The sequence below is a fragment of the Lampris incognitus genome, chromosome 2 (assembly GCF_029633865.1).
Source record: "Lampris incognitus isolate fLamInc1 chromosome 2, fLamInc1.hap2, whole genome shotgun sequence".
Lineage (NCBI taxonomy): Eukaryota > Metazoa > Chordata > Actinopteri > Lampriformes > Lampridae > Lampris > Lampris incognitus.
The window spans coordinates 52,320,325-52,334,421 of record NC_079212.1 but is presented as its reverse complement, the minus strand read 5'-3'; the positions used below and the strand labels follow the sequence as shown (position 1 = coordinate 52,334,421).

Sequence of the window (14,097 nt, the reverse complement as noted above, 5' to 3'; positions counted from 1 at the left end):
TATGCATGCTGGGATAGGCTGCAGCCCCTGTGACCCTAACAAAAGATAAGCACATATATCAAATGAATTAAAAATGTACTCAATAATTAATGGGACTTTATGGTGTCAGTTTGGGTCAGATGAAATTATTCATTCATTCATTCATTCATCTTCAGCTGCTTCTCTGGTGTCGGGTCGCAGTGGCAGCAAGCTAAGTAGGGCACTCCAGACGTCTCTCTCCCCATCAACACCCTCCATCTCCTCCTGGGGGATCCCAAGGCATTCCCAGGCCAGACTGGACACGGAGTCCCTCCAGCGAGTTCTGGGTCTACTCCTGGGTCTCCCCCCAGTTGGACGTGCCCGGTAACCTCCAAAGGGAGGCGCCCAGGGGGCATCTACTCTGAGCTCCCTCCGGATGTCCGAGCTCCTCACCCTATCTCTAAGGCTGAGCCAAGACACCCTACGGAGGAAACTCATTTCAGCCGCTTGTATCCACCATCTCACGCTTTTGGTCACTACCCAAAGCTCGTGACCATAGGTGAGGGTTGGAACGAAGATGAAATTAACCAGAATCAAAAATTTTTTAAAAATAAATACATATATATATATGTATCAACATGGATACAGGAAAACATTTTTTAATGCATAGCAGTACAGGCCTGTTTTGTGCCTCTCACACTCGTCAGCTGCTAATGTATATATATACATTAGATACATTAGATTTAATGCTATGCATTAAAATCTTTTTTCCTGTATCCGTGTTGATATTCTGCTCCTCATTAGTCAAGCACTCAACACCATTGACGGTTTCGGGAAAAAAAACCGCTATATATATATATATACACTACCGTTCAAAAGTTTGGGATCACCCAAACAATTTTGTGTTTTCCATGAAAAGTCACACTTATTCACCACCATATGTTGTGAAATGAATAGAAAATAGAGTCAAGACATTGACAAGGTTAGAAATAATGATTTGTATTTGAAATAAGATTTTTTTTACATCAAACTTTGCTTTCGTCAAAGAATCCTCCATTTGCAGCAATTACAGCATTGCAGACCTTTGGCATTCTAGCTGTTAATTTGTTGAGGTAATCTGGAGAAATTGCACCCCACGCTTCCAGAAGCAGCTCCCACAAGTTGGATTGGTTGGATGGGCACTTCTTTGAGCAGATTGAGTTTCTGGAGCATCACATTTGTGGGGTCAATTAAATGCTCAAAATGGCCAGAAAAAGAGAACTTTCATCTGAAACTCGACAGTCTATTCTTGTTCTTAGAAATGAAGGCTATTCCATGCGAGAAATTGCTAAGAAATTGAAGATTTCCTACACCGGTGTGTACTACTCCCTTCAGAGGACAGCACAAACAGGCTCTAACCAGAGTAGAAAAAGAAGTGGGAGGCCGCGTTGCACAACTGAGCAAGAAGATAAGTACATTAGAGTCTCTAGTTTGAGAAACAGACGCCTCACAGGTCCCCAACTGGCATCTTCATTAAATAGTACCTGTTAGAGCCTGTTTGTGCTGTCCTCTGAAGGGAGTAGTACACACCGGTGTAGGAAATCTTCAATTTCTTAGCAATTTCTCGCATGGAATAGCCTTCATTTCTAAGAACAAGAATAGACTGTCGAGTTTCAGATGAAAGTTCTCTTTTTCTGGCCATTTTGAGCGTTTAATTGACCCCACAAATGTGATGCTCCAGAAACTCAATCTGCTCAAAGAAGTGCCCATCCAACCAATCCAACTTGTGGGAGCTGCTTCTGGAAGCGTGGGGTGCAATTTCTCCAGATTACCTCAACAAATTAACAGCTAGAATGCCAAAGGTCTGCAATGCTGTAATTGCTGCAAATGGAGGATTCTTTGACGAAAGCAAAGTTTGATGTAAAAAAAATCTTATTTCAAATACAAATCATTATTTCTAACCTTGTCAATGTCTTGACTCTATTTTCTATTCATTTCACAACATATGGTGGTGAATAAGTGTGACTTTTCATGGAAAACACGAAATTGTTTGGGTGATCCCAAACTTTTGAACGGTAGTGTATATGGTATATATTGGTGGAGTTTCTTTAAGGCAGCCAGCAGTTTTTTATTAAGGTAGCCCACCTTGACCATTAAGTGCTGCGGGAACCTCTGAGACATATTTTACTTGCAAATTAAATGTTTTATCCGTTTAACTTGTTAACGTTGCCATTTTCAGTCCACAGAGCAGCCTTGGCTTCAGTTTAGACTTCAGTCCCCATTTTGACCCTGAGAAAAGTGAGCGAAGTGACACACACCTGGATGACACATCCTGGTGATTGTGCATTATTCATTTGTTTTCTTAAGATCCGTCCATCCATTATCCAAGCCACGTATCCCAACCGGGATCGCAGGGATGCTGGAGCCTATCCCAGCAGTCATTGGGCGGCAGGCGGGGAGACACCCTGGACAGGCTCCCAGGCCATCACACGGCCGACACACACACACACACACACACACACACACACACACACACACACACACACACACACACACACACACACACACACACACACACACACACACCTAGGGACAATCTAGTACGGCCGATTCACCTGACCTACATGTGTTTGGACTGTGGGGGGAAACTGGAGCCCCCGGAGGAAACCCACACAGACACGGGGAGAACATGCAAACTCCACACAGAGGACGACCCCCAAGGTTGGACTACCCCGGGGCTCGAACTCAGGACCTTTTTGCTGCTGTGAGGCGGCCACGCTAACCACTGTGCCACCGTGCCACCCATATGTGTGAATATATATATAGTATATATATATATATTATTTTTTTTTACTTCAGAAACATGCATAGGCATTGACCTATATATGAGTTCTTAACCACGTTTATTGATTTTTATTAAATGTGGGAGACTGAATCAGGACTAAGTGTTCAAAGTAAACGTTTTCAAAACCCTTTCTGGTTGAAACCCTGTATTTTAATACAGAGTGGATTATTATTGTTATTATTATTATCATTCCATTTGTTAAAATGGGAGAGGTGCCGGTGACTTGACGCTGTCTGGAGGGAGGCTCGCTGTCTTACACTTAGAAACCCTGATATAGGAGAATAAAAGGCCACTTTTCACTATGGGGCACATAACTACCATTCATGTGTTGTACACTGTACAGCCAGGGTTGTGCGTTCACTGCGCAAACGCAGTACAGACACATACCCCGTGACAGTACTGACGAGGATGTTCAGGAAATGGTTAATCCCAGGTCCAAAACTCACAGTGGCTTCAGAAAACCAAGTCCCGCTATTGGAAAGGCTTCAGCAATACACGTGGTGCAGAAACACTCCGCATCTACACGTTGTCTTGGCTGATCGTGACTTATAACTTGCTTTGTGTCTCATACCAGCCGAGGTGAATTTCAACTTGAGCTCAAAAACGCATTTGTACAAATAACTTGTCCTTATTTTTTAGAGAAAAAAAAGGAATTTAATGAAGATACATGCATACACAAACACACTCCTTCAGGGTTGCCTGACTAGTTTGTGGTTCGTGTAAACCTGAACGACAGAATGGCAACCCGATAGAACGTCCTTCTAGCAACACGGCCCAAAAGTCTCCCTCGCTCCAGCATACCAGCAGAATGGCCCGGTGCCTGGATGCCGAAACCTGCTCCCATCTGACACGGTGGCCCATGGCTTGCAGCTGTCCCTTCATCTTTCTGTAGCCAAAATATTGTGGTGAATTCTATTGGAGTGTTCCTGCTGGGAATCAGGGGGTTCATTTGCATATTACCCAAAACGCAGCTGAAGAGTGTTAAGGTTTTGTGTTATATTGTAGGATACTGAACATTTTAAATATGGGGGCATATTTGTTACAGATAGCGGGCATGTTGTGGAAGGTAATGGGGACGTTATTAGAAAAGTTGTATTGGACAGCATGCTATTTCCCACCATGGGTGTAAAGAGTAGGCAGATAGGTAAGGTCGGTTCTGTGGCCATTCAAAGGGGGAAGCTGAGACCAATACAAACCTGTGTGTGTTATCACTGGCTTGTCCTACGGTCATTAAAAGCTTGCTGGTTAACTCTAAAAGGTTGGCTGAGGAGTCCATTATTTGACCACGTCACATTGGTGTAAGTGGGATGATGAGACTGTGAGGTCATCGGAAGCACGTGTGCCCAGAGGTGTGAGGGAGCAGATATGCTGAAGCGCGGGGACGCGCTACCCGAAGGAAGGGAGTAGTGTAACATACATGAATAAGTAGACACGTTAGCCCTTGGCTAACGGGTCGGACCCTTTAGTCGACTGGTTGACGTTGTCGCCCGCGATGCGGGAGATACGGGTTTGCATCCCGGCTGTGGCGGTACCTGGGCTGCCCCCCCCCCGAATTCGCTGCACTGGAGATGTGGGTTCGAATCATCAAAGGGATTGGGACTGCTATCTGCCCCTGTTACTCATGGCACACCGGTCTGCCACTCAGGAGTCTACGGGGTGCACCCCAGCTGCACTAATGTTTGGTCGGGAGCTACGGACGCCTGTGGATCTGGCCTTTGGCAAGCCACCAAACCCACCAGTACAAGGGCCGCCAGGCCAGCACTATGTAGACGCACTGCAGGAAAGCAGAGGAGGAGCCACGCACATCCATCCTGGCAGCATGAAGAGCAGAGCCATTTCTGTGCTGAGGCTGTGGGAAATCAGGGCACCAACGATATTCAGACACAACACAGGTGCCACTACTGGACAGTTGAACACACCCTGCAGATGTGGTACCAGTACAAGACTCACCAACTCTACTGAACCATGGCAACAAACAAGAGGACATGAGGCCATCCTGCCCGTCCCCTCCCTGCCTTTCAAGTTTTAACCCCTGGCCAAGCCCAAACACTCCCTCGGTGAAGCTGGGAGAGATTCTTTGCTCAGTTCAACCTGATTGCTAGGGTGATGAGATGGACAGAAAATCAGCAAGTAGTCAGCCTAGCAGGAGCCCTGGAGGGAGAAGCAAGGCAGATGCTCCTAGACCTGGCAGCAGGAGAGATATCACTGGGGGCACTAACCACTGCCCTGGGTCGCGGTTTGGCAACACCCAATCATGGATCAGCCTCTGGGATCAACTCCATTCAAGACAGAGACACGGCCAGGAGAAGTTGGGTACCCTGGTGGCTGACATTTAACGCCTGGTGAGCCATGGGTATCCTGATATGCCCCATCTGCCATCCAATGCCTGGCCCTGGACTTCTTCCTACGCACTCTACAGCCACCTCACCTCAGGCAACAGGTGCGGCTTGCCAAGCCACTCACCGGAGAAAACCGGAGCACCCGGAGGAAACCCACGCAGACACGGGGAGAGGATGCAAACTCCACACAGAGGACGACCCCGAAGGTTGGACAACCCCGGGGCTCGAACAAGCCAATATATGGCATCCTCAGTTTAACTGATCGCACAAAGTTGTCCAACTCATCTGTAAGATTGCTGTATCCTTTACCTGATAGATCATAGTCACGCATCCACCTAAACACCACCCTTTTACAAACACCCAGGAGTTCAGCTACGTGCAGTGACATATCAACGGGTTTTTGCAGATATCCTTTCGATATAACAAGCTTTGGCTGTCCCAGACCACCATCAAAGTTCTCTGCAACAGCAGAAGCTGGATGTCTCTCCACCTCTTGTGAACTAAGTCCTAAAAGGTTGAATCATGGTTTACAACAACAACAACAACAAAAAATCTTCACACATGATTAAAATTACACAGGGTTACAAAGGTAAATAAAACAACATCCTATCAAGGATTTCGTTTCTCTAACAGTTATAGTTGCATTGCATTCTGAAAGGTTTCTCGTTTAATTACTGTAGCTGGTGGTGCGAACACAGTCCTAAAATGCACGCGATAAAGAATCTTCTTCATGTAAACGACAGTATTATACACTTCAGAGGAGACGTCACACCGGACCATTAAGCAGGTTTTCATCACTATTGTAACCGGTTATTTTCTTGCCCGGTGCGGGATTCGATACAGGGTGTACTGCACCACAAAGCGACATCACTAACCGCTTGGCTAAAGCATCAGACCAGTTAGCTAGGGACTAACGTGTCTTACTAGTAGTTTACACTACTAACTTGTGTCGCACACTTAAAATGATGATCCAGATTTTGCTTAATATTGTGATCACAATTATTTATCACGATTATTCATCCATTTTGGGGAACAGAGTTGTTTTATTGAACATTTCAAATCAAGAAAAAAAAGCACTCACAACTATAAATAAATAAAATAAACGTATACATCCATGGACATTAGGCATTTGTCAATCATGCCCGCAGGACATTTGGGTGAACATCCAGAAACGGTGTCTGTGAATGTTCTCATTCATCCAGGTCATGGTTATCCAAAGGAGTTGAATCAAGTGCGACTGGACTTGGTATATATCCGTGAAGACGTTTCGCCTCTCATCCAAGAGGCTTCCTCAGTTCGTGCCTTTCCGACTAGACCCAGAAACGGTGTTACACCCGTTCTGCCGCTGTTCTCACACCAACATATTGTAGCGAATTCGGCGGGCAACCACAGGAACTGCCGCGGCCGGGACGCGAACCCGCATCGCCCGCACCGCGGGAGACATCGCTAACCGCTCGATTAAAAGGTCAGACCCGTCTGCCAGCGGCCGACGTGTCTACTTATCCATGCACGTTACACTACCCCCCCTCCTCCTCCGGGAAAGCGCGTCCGCGCGTATCCCACTTCTGACACCAATGTAGCGAATTCGGAGGGTACCCACCAGGCACGTAGCCAGGTAGGTGGTTTTCGTGTCTGAACCCCCCCGAAACCCCACGGCCCGTCTGAAATGGCACCAATAATTATTTAGTTATCGTTTTGATTAATTGTCACCGCCCCTCTAGCCTACTCATACACTGCATCTATCGTGACTGACAGGCGTTAAACCTGTCAGTTAATTTGTTTCCAAACATGATGTATCTTATTGGTCTGTTTCGTAAAACAAATAAAATCACACGCTTTTGATTGGCTCAGGGGTCTGTCGAGTCAGCTAAGCAACCTGCCACTGGTTATGCTAGCTAAATGGTCGATCTATAGTTTGCTTTTCAAAAGCAATGGAGCCGCCGAAAGCTACCTGTAAATCAGGCAAGAGCAGTAAAGTTAATATTCGTAAAATCAGTGATTTTTTTGTTTCAACGTGTCCCGACTCAAAAAAGAAAAAAAGAACATTACAGATGATCTGGTCACTAACGTTACCGATTTCCCGGAGCAAGCGTTAGCAGACCCACTGCCCTCCCCCTCGGAAACGGAGCCAGAGTTAGCAGACCCGCCGTCCTCTACCTCGGAAACGTTTTCACACGACTTTGTGGATTATATTGGCGGGAAAATATCAGACGAACAGAGAAGAGAAATATACTCACTGGACTGGACGGCTAATATCGGACAAACATTCCCTACAAAACTAGGAGGTAAACTACGTTTCCAACGTCATGGGATTGACCAGTTTAGCTGGCTAGCATACTCAACAAGGTCCGACGGTTGTTTTTGTAAGCACTGTGTTGCGTTTGCAGTCGAGCATGTGGGCAAGGGAGGGCACAGAAAAGCTGGCAAGCTAATTAATGTCCACTTCTCAGACTGGAAACATGCTTTAGAGACGTTCAAAGACCATGCACAAAAGGCATATCACAAGGATGCATGTTTGAAAGCGGACAATTTCCAAATGGTTCTCAACAATAAAATGGTTGCAATTTCACTGAGGCTAGATTCTGAGAGAAAAAAGCGAGTCCAAGAAAACAGAAAAACTCAGCATCATTGCAACGTTGATTTTTTGCGGTCGCCAAGAACTCGCCCTGAGAGGTGATATTGAATCAGGACCAGTGACATTGAATGAGCCAGCTCACAATGACGGAAATTTCAGGGCTTTACTCAGGTTTAGGGCGACATCTGGCGACACAGTACTGTTACAACACTTGAGTAAATGTGCAGCAAACGCTAGCTACTGCAGTCCTGATGTACAAAATGAAATAATCAGCATAATTGGAGATGTGATAACAAACAAACTGGTGCAGAAAGTAAACTCCGCGCAGTGTTTCGCTGTGTTGGCAGGTGAAATGAAAGATGTTTCAGGGCGGGAGCAGCTTTCTGTCTGTGTCAGAAACGTGAACCAGCATGACAGCCAATATAGCATCAGAGAGGATTTTTTGTCCTTTGTTGATATCGAGAAGTTAACCGGGGAGGCAATCGCCAATTCAATCGAAAGTCAGTTGACGAATGCAGGCGTTGATTTACAGTTTTTACGTGGCCAGGGATACGACGGCGCATCTGCCATGAGTGGCCGTTTAAATGGTGCCCAAGCTAAAATAAAAAAGAAGCACAAGCAAGCAGTTTATGTGCACTGTGCCAGCCACGGTTTGAATTGGGTCCTAAACAAGTGCTGCACTGTACAAATGGTGCGAAATTGCTTTGGAATTGTCTCGGAAATCTGCACTTTTTTCCATGATTCGGCTTTGCGGTCTGCCAGTCTGCGACACGAGACGGAGCGTCTTTTACCCGACTGCAAGAAAACGCGACTGACGAAGTTGTGTGAAACGAGATGGGTTGAACGCCACGACGCAATATTTACATTCAACGAGCTTTTAGACCCTGTTCGATCCAGCCTGCAGAAAATCAGTGAAACCTTCACAGGAGACACATCCGTCAAAGCCACTCAGCTCTTTATTTCAATTGACAATGCAGAATTCATGCTGTCCATGAATGTGAGTGAGAAGATGCTTGCAAAAACCTACCACCTGTCAACCTTCCTTCAGAAGGAAAATTGTGACTTGGTGAGTTGCGTTTCAGCTGCTGATGCTGTTATTAAGCAGGTAGATGAGATGAGGGCTAACTCTGAGATGGAGTTCAGGCAGATTTTCCAAAAGACCTCTTCCCAAGCAGCCAAGTATGGGGTTGAATTTCGACCACAAAGAGGCATGGACTGCAATGAGGATCCATTGAAGGCCTGTGAAAATCACTACCGGCAAAAGCTTTTCATAGTCATGCTTGACTTTTATTCATCACAGATGAAGGAACGCTTCAGCAAACACAGAAATGTGATCTCCAACCTCTGCTCCTTACTGCCATCTAAGGTCAGCATGCTGAACGACAGCTCAGCTCAAGCGCTCTCCAACCTGTATCCTGATGAAGTGTCACCGCATCTGGAAGTTGTAAAGTCAGAAATTGACACCTGGCGGGATAAATGGAAAGATGCAACTTATGTTCCACAAAATGCCATTGAGGCATTAAATGCCTGTAACAGTGAGTTGTTTCCAAGCATCTTCAAGCTTCTCCGCGTTTTGACCACGCTTCCTGTCACCAGTGCCCATGTCGAGAGAAGTTTTTCCCATCTGGGGGGGGATCAAGGACAAAATGCGCAGTACAATGACGGAAAGACGGCTTAATGGACTGACATTGCTCTCGGAGCACAGAGACATTGTGGTGACGCCGGAAGAGGTACTGGACATCTTTTGCAGACAAAAAAGACGATTGGACCTGCTTTTATAAGGTAAGACCCACTTTTATTTATTAATGCATTGATGATTATCTATGGGCCATTAATACGTTGACATTTACCGTACGGTTGGGTATTAGGCTATAATATACAGTGTGGGAATTTTATTTACCAGTAGCTTTCGGCAGTGTTGCCCGACCCCCCCCAAAATATGTTTCTGGCTACGGGCCTGGTACCCACTGGAACTGCCGCGGCCGAGACGCGAACCCGTATCGCCCGCACCGCGAGAGACATCGCACGGTTAGCGATATCCCTTTAGTCGAGCGGTTAGCGATTCCTGTGGTTGCCACCCGAATTTGCTACATTGGTGTCAGAGGTGGGATGGTGAGACCGTGAAGTCATCGGAAGCGCGTGCGCCCAGAGGCGTGAGGGAGTTGACATGCTGAAGCGCGGGGACGTGCTTCCCGAAGGAGCGGGGTAGTGTAACGCACATCGATACGTACACACGTTGGTCCTTGACTAACGGGTCGGACCCTTTAGTCGACTGGTTAACGGAGTGGGAGACACGGGTTCGCGTCCCGGCTGTGGCGGTACCCGGTCTCCCAGACTGCCCCCTGAATTCGCTACAATATTCTGGCAGCACCTTTGTTCTGACACCAACACATTCTGGCAGCACCTTTGTTCTGACACCAACACATTCTGGCAGCACCTTTGTTCTGACCACAACACATTCTGGTAGCACCTTTGTTCTGACACCAACACACTCTGGTAGCACCTTTGTTCTGACACCAACACACTCTGGTAGCACCTTTGTTCTGACACCAACACACTCTGGCAGCACCTTTGTTCTGACACCAACACACTCTGGTAGCACCTTTGTTCTGACACCAACACATTCTGGTAGCACCTTTGTTCTGACACCAACACATTCTGGTAGCACCTTTGTTCTGACACCAACACACTCTGGCAGCACCTTTGTTCTGATACCAACACACTCTGGCAGCACCTTTGTTCTGACGCCAACACATTCTGGTAGCACCTTTGTTCTGACACCAACACACTCTGGTAGCACCTTTGTTCTGACACCAACACACTCTGGTAGCACCTTTGTTCTGACACCAACACACTCTGGCAGCACCTTTGTTCTGACACCAACACACTCTGGTAGCACCTTTGTTCTGACACCAACACATTCTGGTAGCACCTTTGTTCTGACACCAACACACTCTGGCAGCACCTTTGTTCTGATACCAACACACTCTGGCAGCACCTTTGTTCTGACGCCAACACATTCTGGTAGCACCTTTGTTCTGACACCAAAACACTCTGGCAACACCTTTGTTCTGATGCCAACACACTCTGGCAGCACCTTTGTTCTGACACCAACACACTCTGGCAGCACCTTTGTTCTGACCACAACACATTCTGGCAGCACCTTTGTTCTGTCACCAACACACTCTGGCAGTACCTTAATTCTGACCACAACACATTCTGGCAGCACCTTTGTTCTGACACCAACACACTCTGGCAACACCTTTGTTCTGACACCAACACATTCTGGTAGCACCTTTGTTCTGACACCAACACACTCTGGCAGCACCTTTGTTCTGACACCAACACACTCTGGCAGCACCTTTGTTCTGACACCAACACACTCTGGCAGCACCTTTGTTCTGACACCAACACACTCTGGCAGCACCTTTGTTCTGACACCAACACACTCTGGCAGCACCTTTGTTCTGACACCAACACATTCTGGTAGCACCTTTGTTCTGACACCAAAACACTCTGGCAACACCTTTGTTCTGCCACCAACACACTCTGGCAGCACCTTTGTTCTGACACCAACACACTCTGGCAGCACCTTTGTTCTGACCACAACACATTCTGGCAGCACCTTTGTTCTGTCACCAACACACTCTGGCAGTACCTTAATTCTGACCACAACACATTCTGGCAGCACCTTTGTTCTGACACCAACACACTCTGGCAACACCTTTGTTCTGACACCAACACATTCTGGTAGCACCTTTGTTCTGACACCAACACACTCTGGCAGCACCTTTGTTCTGACACCAACACACTCTGGCAGCACCTTTGTTCTGACACCAACACACTCTGGCAGCACCTTTGTTCTGACACCAACACACTCTGGCAGCACCTTTGTTCTGCCACCAACACACTCTGGCAGCACCTTTGTTCTGACCACAACACATTCTGGCAGCACCTTTGTTCTGCCACCAACACACTCTGGCAGCACCTTTGTTCTGACCACAACACATTCTGGCAGCACCTTTGTTCTGACACCAACACACTCTGGCAACACCTTTGTTCTGACACCAACACACTCTGGCAGCACCTTTGTTCTGACACCAACACACTCTGGCAGCACCTTTGTTCTGACACCAACACATTCTGGCAGCACCTTTGTTCTGACACCAACACATTCTGGTAGCACCTTTGTTCTGACACCAACACACTCTGGCAGCACCTTTGTTCTGACACCAACACACTCTGGCAGCACCTTTGTTCTGACACCAACACATTCTGGCAACACCTTTGTTCTGACACCAACACACTCTCGTTGCACCTTTGTTCTGACACCAACACATTCTGGTAGCACCTTTGTTCTGACACCAACACATTCTGGCAACACCTTTGTTCTGACACCAACACACTCTGGCAGCACCTTTGTTCTGACACCAACACATTCTGGCAACACCTTTGTTCTGACACCAACACACTCTCGTTGCACCTTTGTTCTGACACCAACACATTCTGGCAGCACCTTTGTTCTGACACCAACACATTCTGGCAGCACCTTTGTTCTGACACCAACACACTCGGCAGCACCTTTGTTCTGACACCAACACACTCCGGCAGCACGTTTGTTCTGACACCAACACACTCTGGCAGCACCTTTGCACATTTGTCACTGATCATGTTTTCAAAGACTTTGGTTTATTATGGAAAAATTGTAGCATTTGGTTTCTTTAAAGATCCCAAAAAAGATGACAAATATTTTTTCATTATGAATCTGTTGATAATATTAGCCAAAAAAATAATCACAAAGCAAATTCACAAACAAAAAACCTTTTGTTGTTGTTTTCTTGAAAGAAATTGAACAATATGTGAAACATTTCTTTTACGAACAAAAAGGCTATCAAAACTTTTGATTTAGGTGTTTTTTAATATCTTAATGTAAAGTAATGTACCCCTTGCTCCTCCGGTATCCATGTTCGTTTTGCATACTGTCCTCTGTGTACTAAAGCCATTGCTTTAATAAGGTTTGTTTAAAAAACGTTTTTAAAACCGGTAATTATTTTTGTTGCCTGTAGATGGCAGCAGCACGTTTCGCCCATCCCGCCGAAGTTAGACGCAGACTTTAGAAACTGGTTCCGGTGTAAAGGTAAGACCGGTCAAACAACATGGCGGCGTTTACCAGCCTCCGCAGCCCAGCGCTACGCGGAGGGTTCGGCGCTGTGTGCGGACTACACAGACGGACAGCAGGACTGCCACGTCCGGCTCCACGGCCACAACCAGCGTGTAGCTTCACTTCGGAAGACAAGACGAACGTGTACCTGGAATCCACTGACGAGTACCACTACGTGGAGCGGCTGATCCCGCCGTCGCGGGTCCCCCAGCCTCCCCGGCACGACAAGCCGCCTCCTTCCGGCTGGGTCCCTCCACCGGAGGTTCCGCCGCCGCTGCCGTACATGATCCGCCGGTCACGCATGCACAACATCCCCGTGTACAGCGACATAACCCACGGCAACCGCCCGACTACCCTGGTACGGAGAGTGGAGGGGGACATTTGGGCATTGGAGAAGGACGTGAAGGAGTTCTTGAAACAGGCCGCCGACAAAGATCTTCCAACACGGGTCAACGAGGTGACCATGACCCTTCGTGTCAAAGGTAAATTTGACGTAGAGCTTAAGGAGTGGCTGATACAGAAAGGGTTCTGACCGGAAGTCGCTGCAGAGGTACAGCATCTTTCATACGCCACAACAGAGGACTTCCGTTTGGCAGCGACCTCAGATCAACTCCACTCCATCCACGACATGGCAAGCTGACGGGGCTACCGCACGTTTGTATGTTTGTATCTGAAATGACGCGTTAGCACGCATTGAAATGTAAAAAAAAGACACCAGAAAACTGCACCAAGAATTAAAAGTGCCGAAGCCGGTGTACATACTTACCTGATGTAACGTTTAATGTAAAACCAGAGTCCCGGAGCAGGTGTTTTCTGTTCATGGCGCCCCCGTGTGGTTGATAAACGCAACTGTGAAACACCCCGTTGTCTGTCATTTACTCCACACATGGCGTCTACATTTCAGTGGTAAACTTTATCAGCCCGATTTTTCTCAAACTCTCTGCAACGGAGTTGGCTGACTTGTGCAGGAATGCCGAAGCAGGATATGGTAGTACATATCTAATATCTTCTCCATCCCAATAGTACATATCTAATATCGTCTCCATCCCAATAGTACATATTTAATATCGTCTCCATCCCAATACTCCTTACCAGAACTTTCATATCGGCTGGTTGTAGCCAAGACTGCCCAAGGTGAGACCAAATGCAGACCAATTCTTTAGGGGGGCGAGTCTGAGCAAGTCCAAGACCAATGGGGCCAAAACTTCAGTAAAGACTGACACAAGTCCACCATGGTAGT

The 14,097-nt window shown here is 47.0% G+C and overlaps 1 protein-coding gene across 1 annotated transcript; it reads left to right on the top strand.

The window, feature by feature from the left end:
- The first annotated feature begins 12,832 nt into the window (after positions 1-12,832).
- mrpl49 (mitochondrial ribosomal protein L49) lies at positions 12,833-13,716 on the top strand. Its single transcript, XM_056274910.1, has one exon. The coding sequence runs from the start codon at positions 12,853-12,855 to the stop codon at positions 13,387-13,389; it is 537 nt and encodes a 178-aa protein (XP_056130885.1). The 5' UTR covers positions 12,833-12,852; the 3' UTR covers positions 13,390-13,716.
- The last annotated feature ends 381 nt before the right edge of the window (positions 13,717-14,097 follow it).